The 12,674-nt window shown below is 72.3% G+C and overlaps 4 protein-coding genes across 4 annotated transcripts; 3 read left to right on the forward strand and 1 right to left on the reverse strand.

The window, feature by feature from the left end:
• Positions 1-3: 3 nt before the first annotated feature.
• Positions 4-2,846, forward strand: ACP5 (acid phosphatase 5, tartrate resistant; the record flags this gene model as incomplete). Its single annotated transcript, XM_050987714.1, has 4 exons — positions 4-117; positions 714-841; positions 1,360-1,741; positions 2,462-2,846. Coding segments are annotated over 4 exons (861 nt in total), but the record flags the coding sequence as incomplete, so codon positions are not given.
• Positions 2,847-3,537: 691 nt separating this feature from the next.
• On the forward strand, positions 3,538-4,588 carry ELOF1 (elongation factor 1). Its single transcript, XM_050987713.1, has 3 exons — positions 3,538-3,881; positions 4,125-4,195; positions 4,295-4,588. The coding sequence occupies exons 1-3, from the start codon at positions 3,766-3,768 to the stop codon at positions 4,357-4,359; spliced, it is 252 nt and encodes an 83-aa protein (XP_050843670.1). The 5' UTR covers positions 3,538-3,765; the 3' UTR covers positions 4,360-4,588.
• Positions 4,589-5,751: 1,163 nt separating this feature from the next.
• On the reverse strand, positions 5,752-11,011 carry CNN1 (calponin 1). The gene is made up of 7 exons (XM_050987712.1): positions 10,823-11,011; positions 9,259-9,380; positions 8,550-8,616; positions 8,130-8,267; positions 7,315-7,425; positions 7,078-7,224; positions 5,752-6,148 (listed from the first exon to the last, which is right to left on the reverse strand). Exons 1-7 carry the CDS (start codon positions 10,883-10,885, stop codon positions 5,903-5,905), a joined length of 894 nt encoding a protein of 297 aa, XP_050843669.1. The 5' UTR covers positions 10,886-11,011; the 3' UTR covers positions 5,752-5,902.
• A 580-nt stretch (positions 11,012-11,591) lies between these two features.
• Positions 11,592-12,667, forward strand: LOC127061170 (uncharacterized; the record flags this gene model as incomplete). Its single annotated transcript, XM_050987711.1, has 2 exons — positions 11,592-12,037; positions 12,285-12,667. Coding segments are annotated over exons 1-2 (446 nt in total), but the record flags the coding sequence as incomplete, so codon positions are not given.
• Positions 12,668-12,674: the final 7 nt, after the last annotated feature.

Consider the following 12,674-nt stretch of genomic DNA (forward strand, 5'->3'; position numbering starts at 1 on the left):
GCCACGGCGGCGGCCATGGGCCGGGCGGCCACCGAGCTGGGAGGGGACTTCGTGCTGGCCCTTGGGGACAACTTCTACTACGAGGGGGTCAGGGACGAGTGGGACCCGCGCTTCCAGGTACCCCCAATGTCCCCAATGTCCCCGAGGGGTCCCCATGGTGTCCCCAATGTCCCTGTGGGCCCCCCCCCAATGTCCCCGTGGTGTCCCCAGTGTCCCCATGGTGTCCCCATGTCCGCAGGACACCTTCAAGTGTGTGTTCGTGTCCCCTTGGTGTCCCCTTGGTGTCCCCATGATGTCCCCACTGTCCCCATTGTCCCCATGATGTCCCCATGTCCCTGTGGTGTCCCCATTGTCCCCCTGGTGTCCCCACTGTCCCTATGATGTCCCCATGTCCCCAGGACACCTTCGAGCGCGTGTTCGTGTCCCCGGGGCTCCGCGCTGTCCCTCTGGTGTCCCCCTGGTGTCCCCACTGTCCCCATGTCCCTGTGGTGTCCCCACTGTCCCCAGGACACCTTCGAGCGCGTGTTCCTGTCCCCATTGTCCCCCTGGTGTCCCCACTGTCCCTGTGATGTCCCCATGTCCCCAGGACACCTTCGAGCGCGTGTTCCTGTCCCCAGTGTCCCCCTGGTGTCCCCACTGTCCCCATGATGTCCCCACTGTCCCCATTGTCCCCCTGGTGTCCCCATGTCCCCATGGTGTCCCCATGTCCCCAGGACACCTTCGAGCGCGTGTTCGTGTCCCCGGGGCTCCGCGCTGTCCCCTGGTTCGTCATGGCCGGGAACCACGACCACGCTGGCAATGTCACCGCGCAGCTGCGCTACGGCCACCACTCCCCGCGCTGGTACGGCCCGGGGACAGCGGGGGACACCGAGGGTCCCCGAGTGTCCCCGAGGGTCCCCAAAGATCCCCGAGGGTCTCCAGGTCCCCTCAGGGTGTCCCCACAGTGCCCCCCACTCCGTCCATCCCTGGAGATGTCCCCAAGTGTCCTCAGCGTGTCCCTAAGTCCCCGCAAGGTGTCCTCAGCCCTGCCTGGCATGTCCCCGCATGTCCCCACATGTCCCTGCATGTCCCCAAGTGACCCCACGTGTCCCTAGCCTGTCCCTAAGCTGTCCCCATATGTCCCCAAGCTGTCCCCACGAGTCCCCAAGCTGTCCCCAGGTGTCCCCAGGTGTCCCCAGGTGTCCCCAAGTATCCCCAGCAGTCCCAGACTGTCCCCAGACTGTCCCCAAGCTGTCCCCAGCTGTCCCCAGACCATCCCCAGGTGTCCCCAGCTGTCCCCAGTGTCCCCTCTGTCCCCAGCTGTCCCCAGACCAGCCCCAGGTGTCCCCAGGTGTCCCCAAGTGTCCCCTCTGTCCCCAGGCACTTCCCCCACCTGTACTACAGCCTGCGCCTGCACCTGCCGGGCTCCAACGTCTCCGCGCGGCTCCTGGTGCTGGACTCGGTTCTGCTCTGCGGCCACAGCGACGATTTCGGTTCCGGCCCCGGTTCCGGTCCCGGTTCCGGTTCCGGTTCCGGCCCCGCGGGGCCCCGGGACGCGGCGGCGGCGGCGGCGCACCTGGGCTGGCTGCGGGCGCAGCTGGAGGCGGCGGCCGGTGACGCCTTCGTGCTGGTGGCCGGGCACTACCCGGTGTGGTCGGTGGGCAAGCACGGCCCCACGGGCTGCCTGCAACGGCTGCTGCGGCCCCTCCTGCACCGGCACCGCGTCAGCGCCTACCTGTGCGGGCACGACCACAACCTGCAGGTGAGACACGGCCAGGTGAGACAGGTGAGACAGGGACAGGTGAGACAGGTGAGACAGGGACAGGTCAGACAGGGACAGGTGAGGGGTGGGCACGGCCCCACGGGCTGCCAGGTCAGTGCCTACCTGTGCGGGCACGACCACAACCTGCAGGTGAGACACGGCCAGGTGAGACAGGTGAGACAGGGACAGGTCAGACAGAGACAGGTGAGACAGGGACAGGTGACACAGTGAGACACAGGTACGGACAGGTGAGACACAGGTACGGACAGGTGAGACACAGGTACAGACAGGTGAGACACAGGTACAGACAGGTGAGACACAGGTACGGGCAGGTGAGACACAGGTACAGACAGGTGAGACAGGGGCATGGGCAGGTGAGGGATGGGCACAGCCCCTACCTGTGCGGGCACGACCACAACCTGCAGGTGAGACACGGCCAGAGCTGTGCAGAGCCCAAAGGTGTGCGGGGACCCCTCAATCCCGCTGGGGCAGCCCCAGGTGTGTCCCCCAGGTGTGTCCCAGGTGTCCCTCAGGTGTGTCAGGTGTGCCCCCAGTTGTCCCCAGGTGTCCCCAGGTGTGTCAGGTATGCCCCCAGGTGTCCCAGGTGTGTCCCCAGGTGTGTCAGGTATGTCCCCAGGTGTCCCCAGGTGTCCCCAGGTGTGTCCCCAGGTGTCCCCAGGTGTGCCCAGGTGTGCCCCTGACCCCGCCCTCTCCCCGCAGTACCTGGAGGAGGGCGGGGTCGCCTACGTGCTCAGCGGCGCCGGGAACTTCATGGAGGACTCGCGGCCTCACGAGCGCTCGGTGCCGCCCGGGGCGCTCCGGTTCTTCTTCGGCAGCCCCGGCAGCCCCGGCGGGTTCGCGCACCTGCGCCTCGAGCCCGGCGGCGCCACCGTCACCTTCCTGGAGGCCACCGGGCGCGTCCTGCACCGAGCCTGGCTGCCGCCGCGCCGGGGCTGAGCCCGACACACCGACAGGGGACAGACGGACACCGGGGACAGACCGACAGGGGACAGAGGGAGAGAGGGGGGGGACAGAGAGGGACAGAGGACAGACGGACAGCGGGGACAGACAGGGAGATAGAGGGACAGACGGACAGGGGGAGAGAGGGACAGGGGACAGAGGGACAGGGGATAGCGGGACAGGGGGACAGACGGACAGGGGGAGAGAGGGACAGAGGGAAATTGGGGACAGACCGACAGGGGACAGACGGACAGGGGACAGCGGGACACCGGGGACAGACCGACAGGGGACAGACGGACACCGGGGACAGACCGACAAGGGACAGACGGACAGGGGACAGAGGGAGAGAGGGACGGGACAGAGAGGGACAGACGGACAGGGGGAGAGAGGGACAGAGGGAAATTGGGGACAGAGGGACCGCGGGACACTGGGGACAGCAGGACAGACGGACAGGAGACAGAGGGACATGGGACCCCTTCCCTGGGGACGCGCCGCCATCTCTGGCCCCCTGCGGACCGGCCCCTGACCCCTTGTGGACCCTGACCCTTGACCCCTGACCCCTGACCCAATAAAGGCTCTGACCGGACCCGAACCCGCCGCGATTCGCCCCAAAAACCGCGCGGGGGGGCGGGGCCTCAGAGCACCCGCCCCGCCCCTCGCGCTGCTGATTGGCTGCGCCGCGCGTCCGTCTGCTGGGCGGGACAGCGCGCGCGCCGCGCGGCTCCCCGCTGGTGATTGGTTGGGGCGCTATTCCTATCAACCAATGAGCGGGTCGGCCGCGCGTCACGTGGCGGGGGCAGTGTGGGCTCTTCTTGCCGCTGATTGGCTGAGGGCGGAGGGGCGGCACTTCCGGGAGTGCGGCGGGAGCGCGGCCGGAGGAACCGGGAGGAACCGGGAGGAACCGGGAGGAACCGGGAGGGTCCGGAGGGGTCCCGGCGGGGCCGAGCCGCCCCCGGCACGTCCCGCAGCGGCTCGGGGCCACTCCGAGGCGGCTCCCGGGGCCGATCCCGGTGTCGTTCCCGTTCCCGAGGCCGTTCCCGGTTCTGTGCCCCGGTGCGGCCGCCATGGGCCGCCGCAAGTCGAAGCGGAAGCCGCCGCCCAAGAAGAAGATGACGGGGACGCTGGAGACGCAGTTCACGTGTCCCTTCTGCAACCACGAGAAGTCCTGCGACGTCAAGATGTGAGCGGGAGGCACCGGGGGGCACCGGGGGCACCGGGAACCGGACACGGGGGCGGGCGGCAGCGCGGAAACGGCGACGGAGGAACCCAGGAACCCGGGGGGGAAGCGGGGAGGGGGGACACGGATGGGGACACGAGGCACCGGGGAGTGCCGGTACCGGGGGGGGGGAAACGGGGGCACCGGGCGGCCCGGGGGGGTTCGGGACGGAGCCCGGAGGGGTCACGACCCCCTCGTGCCCCGCAGGGACCGCGCCCGGAACACCGGGGTGATCTCGTGCACCGTGTGCCTGGAGGAGTTCCAGACCCCCATCACCTGTATCCTTACCGGGACCCCCCCGTGCCCCCACCGGGACCCCCCGGGCCCCCCCCCGCGACCCCCCCGAATCCCCGTTGGAGCCTTAACGGCGCCCCCAGACCTGTCGGAGCCCGTGGACGTTTACAGCGACTGGATCGACGCCTGCGAGGCGGCCAACCAGTGACACCGGGAGGGGACACCGGGAGGGGACACCGGGAGGGGACACCGCCCCGTCCCCGAGCCCCGGCGGGGTCACGGCACCCCCGGGCCCCGGTGCCACCCCCCGGGCCGGTGTGGGGGTGACATTCCCCTCCCCCAGCCCCCGAGACTTGTCCCTGTCCCCGCGGGGACACCGGGCCGGGGGTGACGCCGGTTTGGGGACAGCAGCGCTGCAATAAACGGCCGAGATGGTGGCACTGGTGTCCCTTGTCCCCCCCCGGTGTCCCCCCCCGGTGTCCCCCCCCGGTGTCCCCTCACGCTCTCAGCGCTGTCACCTCTGCGTGTGGCTTTTATTGTGCCTCGGTGGCTTCACACGTGGCGGGGGCCGAACCCCCCGGGACCGATACCGGGACCGATACCGGGACTGAACCCCCCGGGACAGATACCGGAACCGAACCCCCCGGGGCTGATACCGGGACCGAAACCGGGACCAAAACCGGGACAGATACCGGAACTGATACCGGGACCCAATAGCAGGACCGAACCCCCCGGGGCCGAGCCGGGACTGAACACCCCGGGCCGTTCCCGGGGCCATCCCCAGCCCGGTCCTGCCCCGGGTTCCCCGCGGCTCCGGTCGGTCCCAGATCCACTCCCGTGATCCTTCCCCTCCTCGGGGCCAATTCCCGGTGCTGCCCTCCCCCCCCACCCCCCCCCCCCCACAGCAGCGATCCCGGGGCCGGTTCCCCGGTTCTGGTCTTGGTTCCCCGGTTCCCCCCCGGTTCCGGTTCCCCCGGCGGGATGCGGTGCGGCTGGTGCCAGCCCCGGTGCCGGTTCCCCGGTTCCCCCCGGTTCCTCCAGTGCCGGTGCCGGTGCCGGTGCCGGTTCCCCCGGAGCGGCTCGGCGGGGCGCGGTGCTGCCGGTGTCAGCCCCGGTGCCGGTTCCCCGGTTCCTCCCGGTTCCGGTTCCCCCGGCAGGGTGCGGTACGGCCGGTCCCGGTGCCGGTCCCCCCGGCGGGGCGCGCTGCTGCCGGTGCCAGCCCCAGTCCCGGTTCCCCGTTTCACCTCAGTGTCAGCCCCGGTCCCGGTTCCCCCCGCTATCAGCCCCGGAGCCGGTGCCGGTGCCAGTTCCCCGGTTCCCCCCGCTATCAGCCCCGGTCGGTTCCGGTCCCCGTTCACCCCGGTTCCGCCCTCGCTATCCAGCCCCGGTTCCCCGGTTCGTCCACCGCCGGTTCCCTCCCCCCCGCTATCAGCCCCGGAGCCGGTGTCGGTGCCAGTTCCCCGGTTCCCCCCGCTATCAGCCCCGGTGCCGGTCCGGTGCCAGGTCCCAGTTCCCCGGTCCTCCCGATATCGCCCGGTGCCGGGTCCCGGTTGCCGGTCCAGTCCCGGTTTCCCTCCGCTATCAGCCCCAGGTCCCCAGTTCCCCGGTTCCCCCCGCTATCAGCCCCGGTGCCGGTTCCCCGGTTCCCCCCGCTATCAGCCCCGGTGCCGGTCCCCCCGGCGCGGCGCGGCGCGGTGCTGCCGGTGTCAGCGGTGTCGCGGTGCAAGCGGCGGCGGCGGCGGCGGCGGCGGCTACTGGGAGTTGTAGAGGCCGCCGTGGCCGCCGTGGCCGTCGCAGCCGTCGAGGCCGAGCAGCTCGGGGCCGCCGCAGTACTTGGGGTCGTAGACCTGGCGCGGCAGCCCGTACACCGTCATGCCCGTCTGCGACGCGCCCTTGTTGGTGCCCATCTGCAGCCCGATGGTCAGCGTGTCGCAGTGCTCCATGCCCAGCGCCGGCTCGAAGATCTGCCGCTTGGTGCCCGGCGCCGTCATCCCCGCCTGGGCACCGGGCACCGCTCAGCGGGGGGGGGGCACCGGCGTGGGGAGAACCCGCTCAGGGCGGGGGGACGGGAACCGGGGGTGGGGGCACGGGACCGGGAACCGCTCAGGCGGGGGGGAACGGGAACGGCGGGGGGGTGGGGGGGACCGGGCACGCGGGGGGGAGCCGGGAACCGGGGTGGGGGCACCGGGCACTGTCGGGGGGAACGGGGAACCGGGGGGTGTGGGGGCACCGGGAACCGCTCAGGGGGTGGGGAACGGGAACGGGAACCGGGCGGGGGTGGGGGAGACCGGGGGGGTGGGGAACCACCGCTCGGGGGGGGGCACCGGACACCGTTCAGGGGGGAACGGGAACCGGGGGGGGGTGGGGGAGGGGGCACCGGGACCGCTCAGGGCGGGGGGAACAGGAACGGGGGGGGTGGGGGCACCGGGCACCGCTCAGGGGGAGAACGGGAACCGGGAACCGGGGGGGGGGGCGGGGTTGAGCGGGGTTTCTCCGTAGTGCCCGCGGGGTGGCTGTCCCCTCATTGTCCCTCTCCGCCCCCTTATTGTCCCTTCATTGTCCCCTCATGGTCCCCTCATTTTCCCCAAATTGTCCCCTCATTCTCCTCGCTCCACCCCCCCATTGGCCCCTCTCTGTCCCTTTTCAGTCCCCTCACTGTCCCCTCTCCCTGTCCCCTCTCCCTGTCCCCTCTCCGTGTCCCCTCTCTGTCCCCTCTGTCCCTTCATGCCCCCCTCAGAGCCCCATTGAAGTCCCCCGGTGCCCCTCCCATGTCCCCGTGTCCCCCCCGCGGTGTCAGTGTCCCCCCCATGGTGTCAGTGTCCCCATGTACCCATGGTGGCCGTGTCCGTGTGTCCCCCCCTGTGGTGGCCGTGTCCCTGTGTCCCCCCACGGTGTCAGTGTCCCCGTGTCCCCGCGGTGTCCCCACCTGGCTGGCGCCCTTGTTGGTGCCCATCTGGAGGCTGATGGTGGCCTGGTCCAGGGGTTGGTCCGTGCCCAGTTTGGGGTCGTACAGGTGCCGCCGTGTCCCGTACGCCGTCATGCCCTGCTGGCTGGCGAACTTGTTGGTGCCCATCTGTGGGGACAGCGCCAGCCGGGCGTCACCCGCCGTGCCCGGCGTCCCCCCGGCGTCCCCCCGGTGTCCCCCCGGTGTCCCCGGTGTCACCTGGAGCCCGATGATGTTCCTGCCCTCGCGCAGCTTCTCGGGCTGGAAGTGCCGCTGCTGCTTCTCGGCGTACTTCACCCCCAGCCCCACCTTGTTCCCCTTCGTCTTGGCCTGACGGAGACCGGGGGGTCGGGGGGGTCACGGGGCCCCCAGACCCCAAATGCCCTCACCGGACCCCAAATGCCCGCCCCAGACCCCAAATTCCCTCTCCAGACCCCAAATGCCTGCCCGGGACCCCCGAATCCCCTCCCCAGACCCCAAATTCCCTCTCCAGACCCCAAATGCCTGCCCGGGACCCCAAATTCCCTCCCCAGACCCCAAATTCCCTCCCCAGACCCCAAATGCCTGCCTGGGACCCCAGATACCCTCCCTGGATCCCAAATTCCCTCTCCAGACCCCCAATCCCTCTCCCCCCCCCCCCCAGACGTCCTCTCCAAACCCCAAATTCCCTTCCCCACACCCCAAATCCCCCCTCTGGATCCCAAATTCCCTCCCCAGTCCCTAAACACCTGTCTCAGACCCCAAATCCTTTCTTTGGACCCCAAATCCCCTCCTCCCCCCCCAGACCCCAAATCCCCCCTCTGGATCCCCCTCCAGCGTTTGCCCGGTGCTCTCCAGGGGGGGCCACAAGGACCCTCGGGACCCCCCAGGACCCCCCCGGGACCACCCCGGGCCCCCTGGGGCTCACCTGGCTGGCCAGGGCGATCAGCGTGGACTGCACCTGGGTGTGGTTGGTGCCCTCCAAGGGGCCACAAGGACCCTCGGGACCCCCCCGGGACCCCCCCAGGCCCCGCCCAGGCCCCCCCCGGGCTCACCTGGCTGGCCAGGGCGATCAGCGTGGACTGCACCTGGGTGTGGTTGGTGTTCTCGAAGAGGTCGTTGGCCTCGAAGATGTCGTGGGGCTTCACCCCGTAGCGCGTGATGGCCCTCAGGAAGTTCCCGATGTTCTCCAGCTGCTCACGGGGGGATTGGGGGTCAGAAACCTCCCCAGACCCCCGGGTTTGGGGTCAGAAACCCCCCAGGCCCACCCCAAATTCTGGGGACCCGCCCCAAACCCCGGCTGTCCAGTCAGACCCCCCCCAGACCCCCAGGTTTGGGGTCAGAACTCCCCCAGATCCTCCCCAAATTCTGGGGAACCTGCCCCAAACCCCGGGTTTTGGGGTCAGACCCCCTCCCAGACCTGCCCCAGATTTCGGGGCGCCTGCCCCCAGCCCGTTTTTGGGGTCTCCCCTCACCTTGTGCCAGTTCTGGACGGGTTCGTTCACCTTCGGCACCGAGCCCGGCTGCAGCTTGTTAATGAGCCTGGGGGGTCACCCGGGGGTCACACAGGTGACACAGCACAGGTGGGGGCACCCCGGGTGGGGGCACCCCAGAGGACCCCAAAATCCAGCCAGGACTGAGGTCACCCCAGGTGAGGTCACACAGGTGAGGTCACACAGGTGAGGTGACCCCAGGGTGACCCCAAAATCCAACCAGGACTGGGATGGGGGGGGGGACAGGGGGACAAGGCTGTGCTCAGCAGGGGTCAAAGGTCAGGGGTCAGCCCAGGTGGGGTCAGCCCAGGTGAGGGATGGGTTAAAATTCCCGGAGGATCCTCCCAGGCTGGGGCGGGGGACACAGCGAGGGGAACAAAGGGGGGGTCCCGGGGGTCCCAGGTTGTTCCGGGGGATCCTGGGAGTTCCTGGGGGGTCCCAGCAGGTCCCAGAGTGTCCCAGGGGGTTCCAGGGTTGTCCCAGTCGTCCCAGAGGGTCACAGGATGTCCCCGAGGGTCCCAGGGGGTCCGGGGGCTTTCGGGGCTGTCCCGGGGGGTCCCGGGGGTGTCCCAGAGGGTCCCGGGCAGTCCCGGGGGACATCAGGGTGTCCCAGAGGGTTCTGGGGGTCCCGGGGGGGGTCCCAGGGGGTCCCGGGGGTATCAGGGGGTCCCGGGGGTCCCTCGGGCCGTACTCGCAGAGGATGACGCCGTCCTTGAGCCCGTCCATGAAGTTGTCCCCGATCCGGCGCCCCGTGGTCCCCTCGATCCAGGCACGGAGCTCCCGCTCGTGCTGCGGGTCGTACTTCTGGGCCAGCTGTGGGGACAGGGGGACAGGGGGACATGGGGACACAGCCAGGGGACAGGGGGGGACATGGGGACAGCCAGGGGACAGGGGGACATGGGGACACAGCCAGGGGACAGGGGGACAGTGTCAGAGGAGAGGGGGACACAGCCAGGGGACAGGAGGACATGGGGACACCAACAGGGGCTGGGGAGCATGGGGACAGCGCCAGGGGGACGTGGTGGCACGGAGAATGTGGGGGACACCCTCACGGAGACGAGGGGACACCACGGGGGACAGTGGGAGGGGGACAGGGAGGATTTGGGGACACCACGGGGGACCCTGCCAGGCGGATGTGGGGCCACCCGCAGGGGGACACATCCCCCCCCCCGGGGACCGCGGGGACCGCGGGGACACCGCCGGGCGGGCCGGGGACACTTTGGGGACCCCCCGCGGGAAGGCGCGGCGGGGCCGGGCAGCGGCGCTGGCGCCGTTCCCGCGGCCCGGAGGGGCTCGGGAGGGCCGGGGGTGCCCGGACCCCCCCCCGCCCCGCCCCGGCCCCCCCGGGCGGCGGCAGACCGGGCCGCCCGAACCTTTGCCCATATATAGCCCCGGCCCGGGGCCGCCGCCGCCCGCCCGCCGCGCTCCGCCGCCTTATAAGGGCTCACGGCGGGGCCGGGGGGCGCCGGGGCCCCCCCGGGCCGCCGACCCCCCCCGTTAACCCTTACCGGGCCGGTGCGCGGCCGGACCCCCCCGCCGTGTCCGTGCCCCCGCCGTGTCCGGCACCTCCCGCCCGCCCGGGCCACCCGAACCGCCCCCGTTAACCCTTAACGGGACGGACACCGGCGGGACGCCCCCCGCAGCTCGTGGGGAGGTCCCGGGGTCCGCCCGCTCCGTTCCGGTGTCGCCCCCTCCCCTCCCCCGCCCCGGCGGGGGGTCCCGGTGTCGCCCCCCCCCCCCCCGCTCCGGCTCGGTGCCCGTTAGCTCCCGCCCGCCGCCGGACCGGGGGCTGCGGGGGCTCCCCGGGCCGACAGACCCCCCCCACCCCCGTTAACCCTTAACGGCCCGGTGCCCGCCAGGACCCCGCGGTGCTCACGGGGAGACCCCCGGTGTCACCCCCTCCCCTCCGTGACCCCCTCCGGGAACCCGGTGCCCGTCACCTCCCGCTTACCGGAGGCACCGGGGGCTGCGGGGCTCCGCGGGCAGCCCGACAGCGCCCCGGTGACCCGGCGCCCGGTGCGACCCCCGGGGGGGACCCGCCGGTGCCGCCGCCCGGTGCCGGGTCCCGTCCCTCCCTCCCGGGGCAGCACCAGGGACAGCGCCGGGTCCCGCCCCCGCTCCCGCCGGGTCCCGCCGCGACCCCCGCCCGCCCCCGCTGCTGCCGCCGCCCCGGGAGGGGGGATCGCGCCTGCCCGGGCCCCCCGGTTCGGGTCGGTTCGGTTCGGTTCGGTTGGGTTGGTCTCGGTGCCGCTCACCTTGTTCTTCACCTCGGCCGAGAGCCCGTAGGCCGGGCCGCGGTTGAAGTGCGCGTTGGACATTCCGGGGGTCCCGGGGGTCGCGGTGGCTCCGGGGGGGTCGCGGCGGGCGGGTGGCGCCGGTTCGGGGCTGTCCCGGGCGGGTTCGGGGCTGTCCCGGGCGGGTTCGGTGCCCTCGGCTCGGGTCGCTGCCCTCGCTCGGTTCCTCCCGGTCCCGTCCCGGCGCCGCCGCCGCCACTTTTAAAAGTGGGCGGTGGGCGCGGAGCCCCCCCGGGCCGGGCCGGCCGCGGCCAATCCGCGCCCTCCGCCGCGCTGACGTCACGGCGGGGCGGGTGATGGCGTCATTTTTTCCACATTTAGCGGGGGGGATCCCGGGGGGGGATCCCGGGGGGGGGGGCAGGGGAATCCCGGACCGCCCCCCCCCCGCCCCAAATCCGCCCTTCCCCCTCTGCCCCCCCACCGGACAGCCGTGTCCCCTCCGGTCATCTCGGTGTCCCCCACAGCGGGGACCCCCTCAGGACCCCGGGGACCCCCCTGCGGTTCCTGGAGACCCCCCCCGGGGCACCGGGGGTCTCTTCCCCGCGCTCCCGAGACCCCCCCGGTGCCGCGGGACCCCCCAGGACAGCGCGGCTCGCCCCCTCCCCCCCCCGGTGCCGTCACCGGATCGGACTCCGCCGCCCCCCCGGGGGGGACACGACTCGTCACGGGTGGGGAATGTCCCCCTCCCCCTGCCCCTCCCCCTCCCCGGCCGTCCCCGCCCCCCCGCGGCTCCGGGACCCTCCCGGTCCTGGGGGGACACCCGGGACCTCCCCAGCAACCCCCAGGGATTGGGGAACCCCTCCCCCCTCCGCCTGTGCCGCTATGACGTCACCATTCTCCCCCCGTGACGTCACCGCCGATCCCCGTCCCTGCGCTCATCCCGGGGTCCCGCTCTGACGTCACGGGGGAACCCCCTCCGAGCCCCGCCCCTCGTTTCCTGCCAATCACCGCGCCCGCCGATAAACTCCGAGCGGCGATTGGCTGCGCCCGGCAGGCTCCGCCTCCTGACCCGGCCAAGATGGCGGCGCCCAGCGGCGCGACCCAGCGTGGGGACAGCGGGGCCCGGCCGTGAGGGGACCCCGCGACAGCGGCGACAGCGGCGACAGCGGCGACATGCGGCTGGGCTGGTTCCGCGCCCTGCCCCGGCGCCTCTGGGGCGGCCCCGCAGCGCCGGAGGTGCGGGGGACAGCGGAAGGGAGGGGACAGAGGGGGGACATCGGGGACGGGGGGCGACAGAGGGAGGTGGGGGTGTGGGGCACAGGCGGTTCGGTGGGCACCGGAGGGACACGGGGGGACAGGGTGGACAAGGGGACGGGGGGTACACAGGGGCAGGGGGGACTGGGGGGGCGTGGGGGACACGGGGGGGGGACACGGGGGGGGACACGGGGACAGCTGTGGTGTGACCCCTTTTCCCCCTCCCCAGCTGTGTCGCAGCTTGTGCCAGCGCCCCGCGCGCGTCCCCGCCGAGGGGGGCGACACCACCGAGGGGACCCCAAAACCTCGCAGACCCCCGAGCCGCGACCCCGGCGAGGGCGGCACCGAGGGGGGCGACACCTCAAAGGGTGACGCTTCAGGGGGTGCCACCTCGGGGGGTGCCACCCCCACGCCCCCGCTGCGCCGCCCCCGCTCCCGCCGGTGGCAGCGCGAGGACCCGCGCGGTGACCCCGGTGACCCCGCGGGCGGCGGCGGCGGCAGCACCGACCCCGGGGCCGCGTTCGAGGCGGCGCTGCGGGAGCTGTCCCGGTGCCCGCCGGGCCGCGGGGGCCGCCTGGCGCTGGTGGAGGCGGCGCTGGCGGCGCTGCCCGCGCTGGGG

Source organism: Serinus canaria, unplaced genomic scaffold (assembly GCF_022539315.1).
Source record: "Serinus canaria isolate serCan28SL12 unplaced genomic scaffold, serCan2020 HiC_scaffold_163, whole genome shotgun sequence".
NCBI lineage: Eukaryota > Metazoa > Chordata > Aves > Passeriformes > Fringillidae > Serinus > Serinus canaria.

What these genes read in the sequence shown, in the direction of transcription:
- CNN1 (XM_050987712.1), bottom strand. Translation starts at nt 10,885, where the DNA reads ATGTCCAACGCGCACTTCAACCGCGGCCCGGCCTACGGGCTCTCGGCC. An exon ending in GACGGCGTCATCCTCTGCGA is followed by an intron (nt 8,617 to 9,258) that starts GTACGGCCCGAG and finishes GTGACCCCCCAG; the next exon opens with GCTCATTAACAAGCTGCAGC. An exon ending in TGATCGCCCTGGCCAGCCAG is followed by an intron (nt 7,426 to 8,129) that starts GTGAGCCCGGGG and finishes GGTCTCCGTCAG; the next exon opens with GCCAAGACGAAGGGGAACAA.
- ELOF1 (XM_050987713.1), top strand. Translation starts at nt 3,766, where the DNA reads ATGGGCCGCCGCAAGTCGAAGCGGAAGCCGCCGCCCAAGAAGAAGATG. An exon ending in AAGTCCTGCGACGTCAAGAT is followed by an intron (nt 3,882 to 4,124) that starts GTGAGCGGGAGG and finishes CGTGCCCCGCAG; the next exon opens with GGACCGCGCCCGGAACACCG. An exon ending in GTTCCAGACCCCCATCACCT is followed by an intron (nt 4,196 to 4,294) that starts GTATCCTTACCG and finishes CGGCGCCCCCAG; the next exon opens with ACCTGTCGGAGCCCGTGGAC.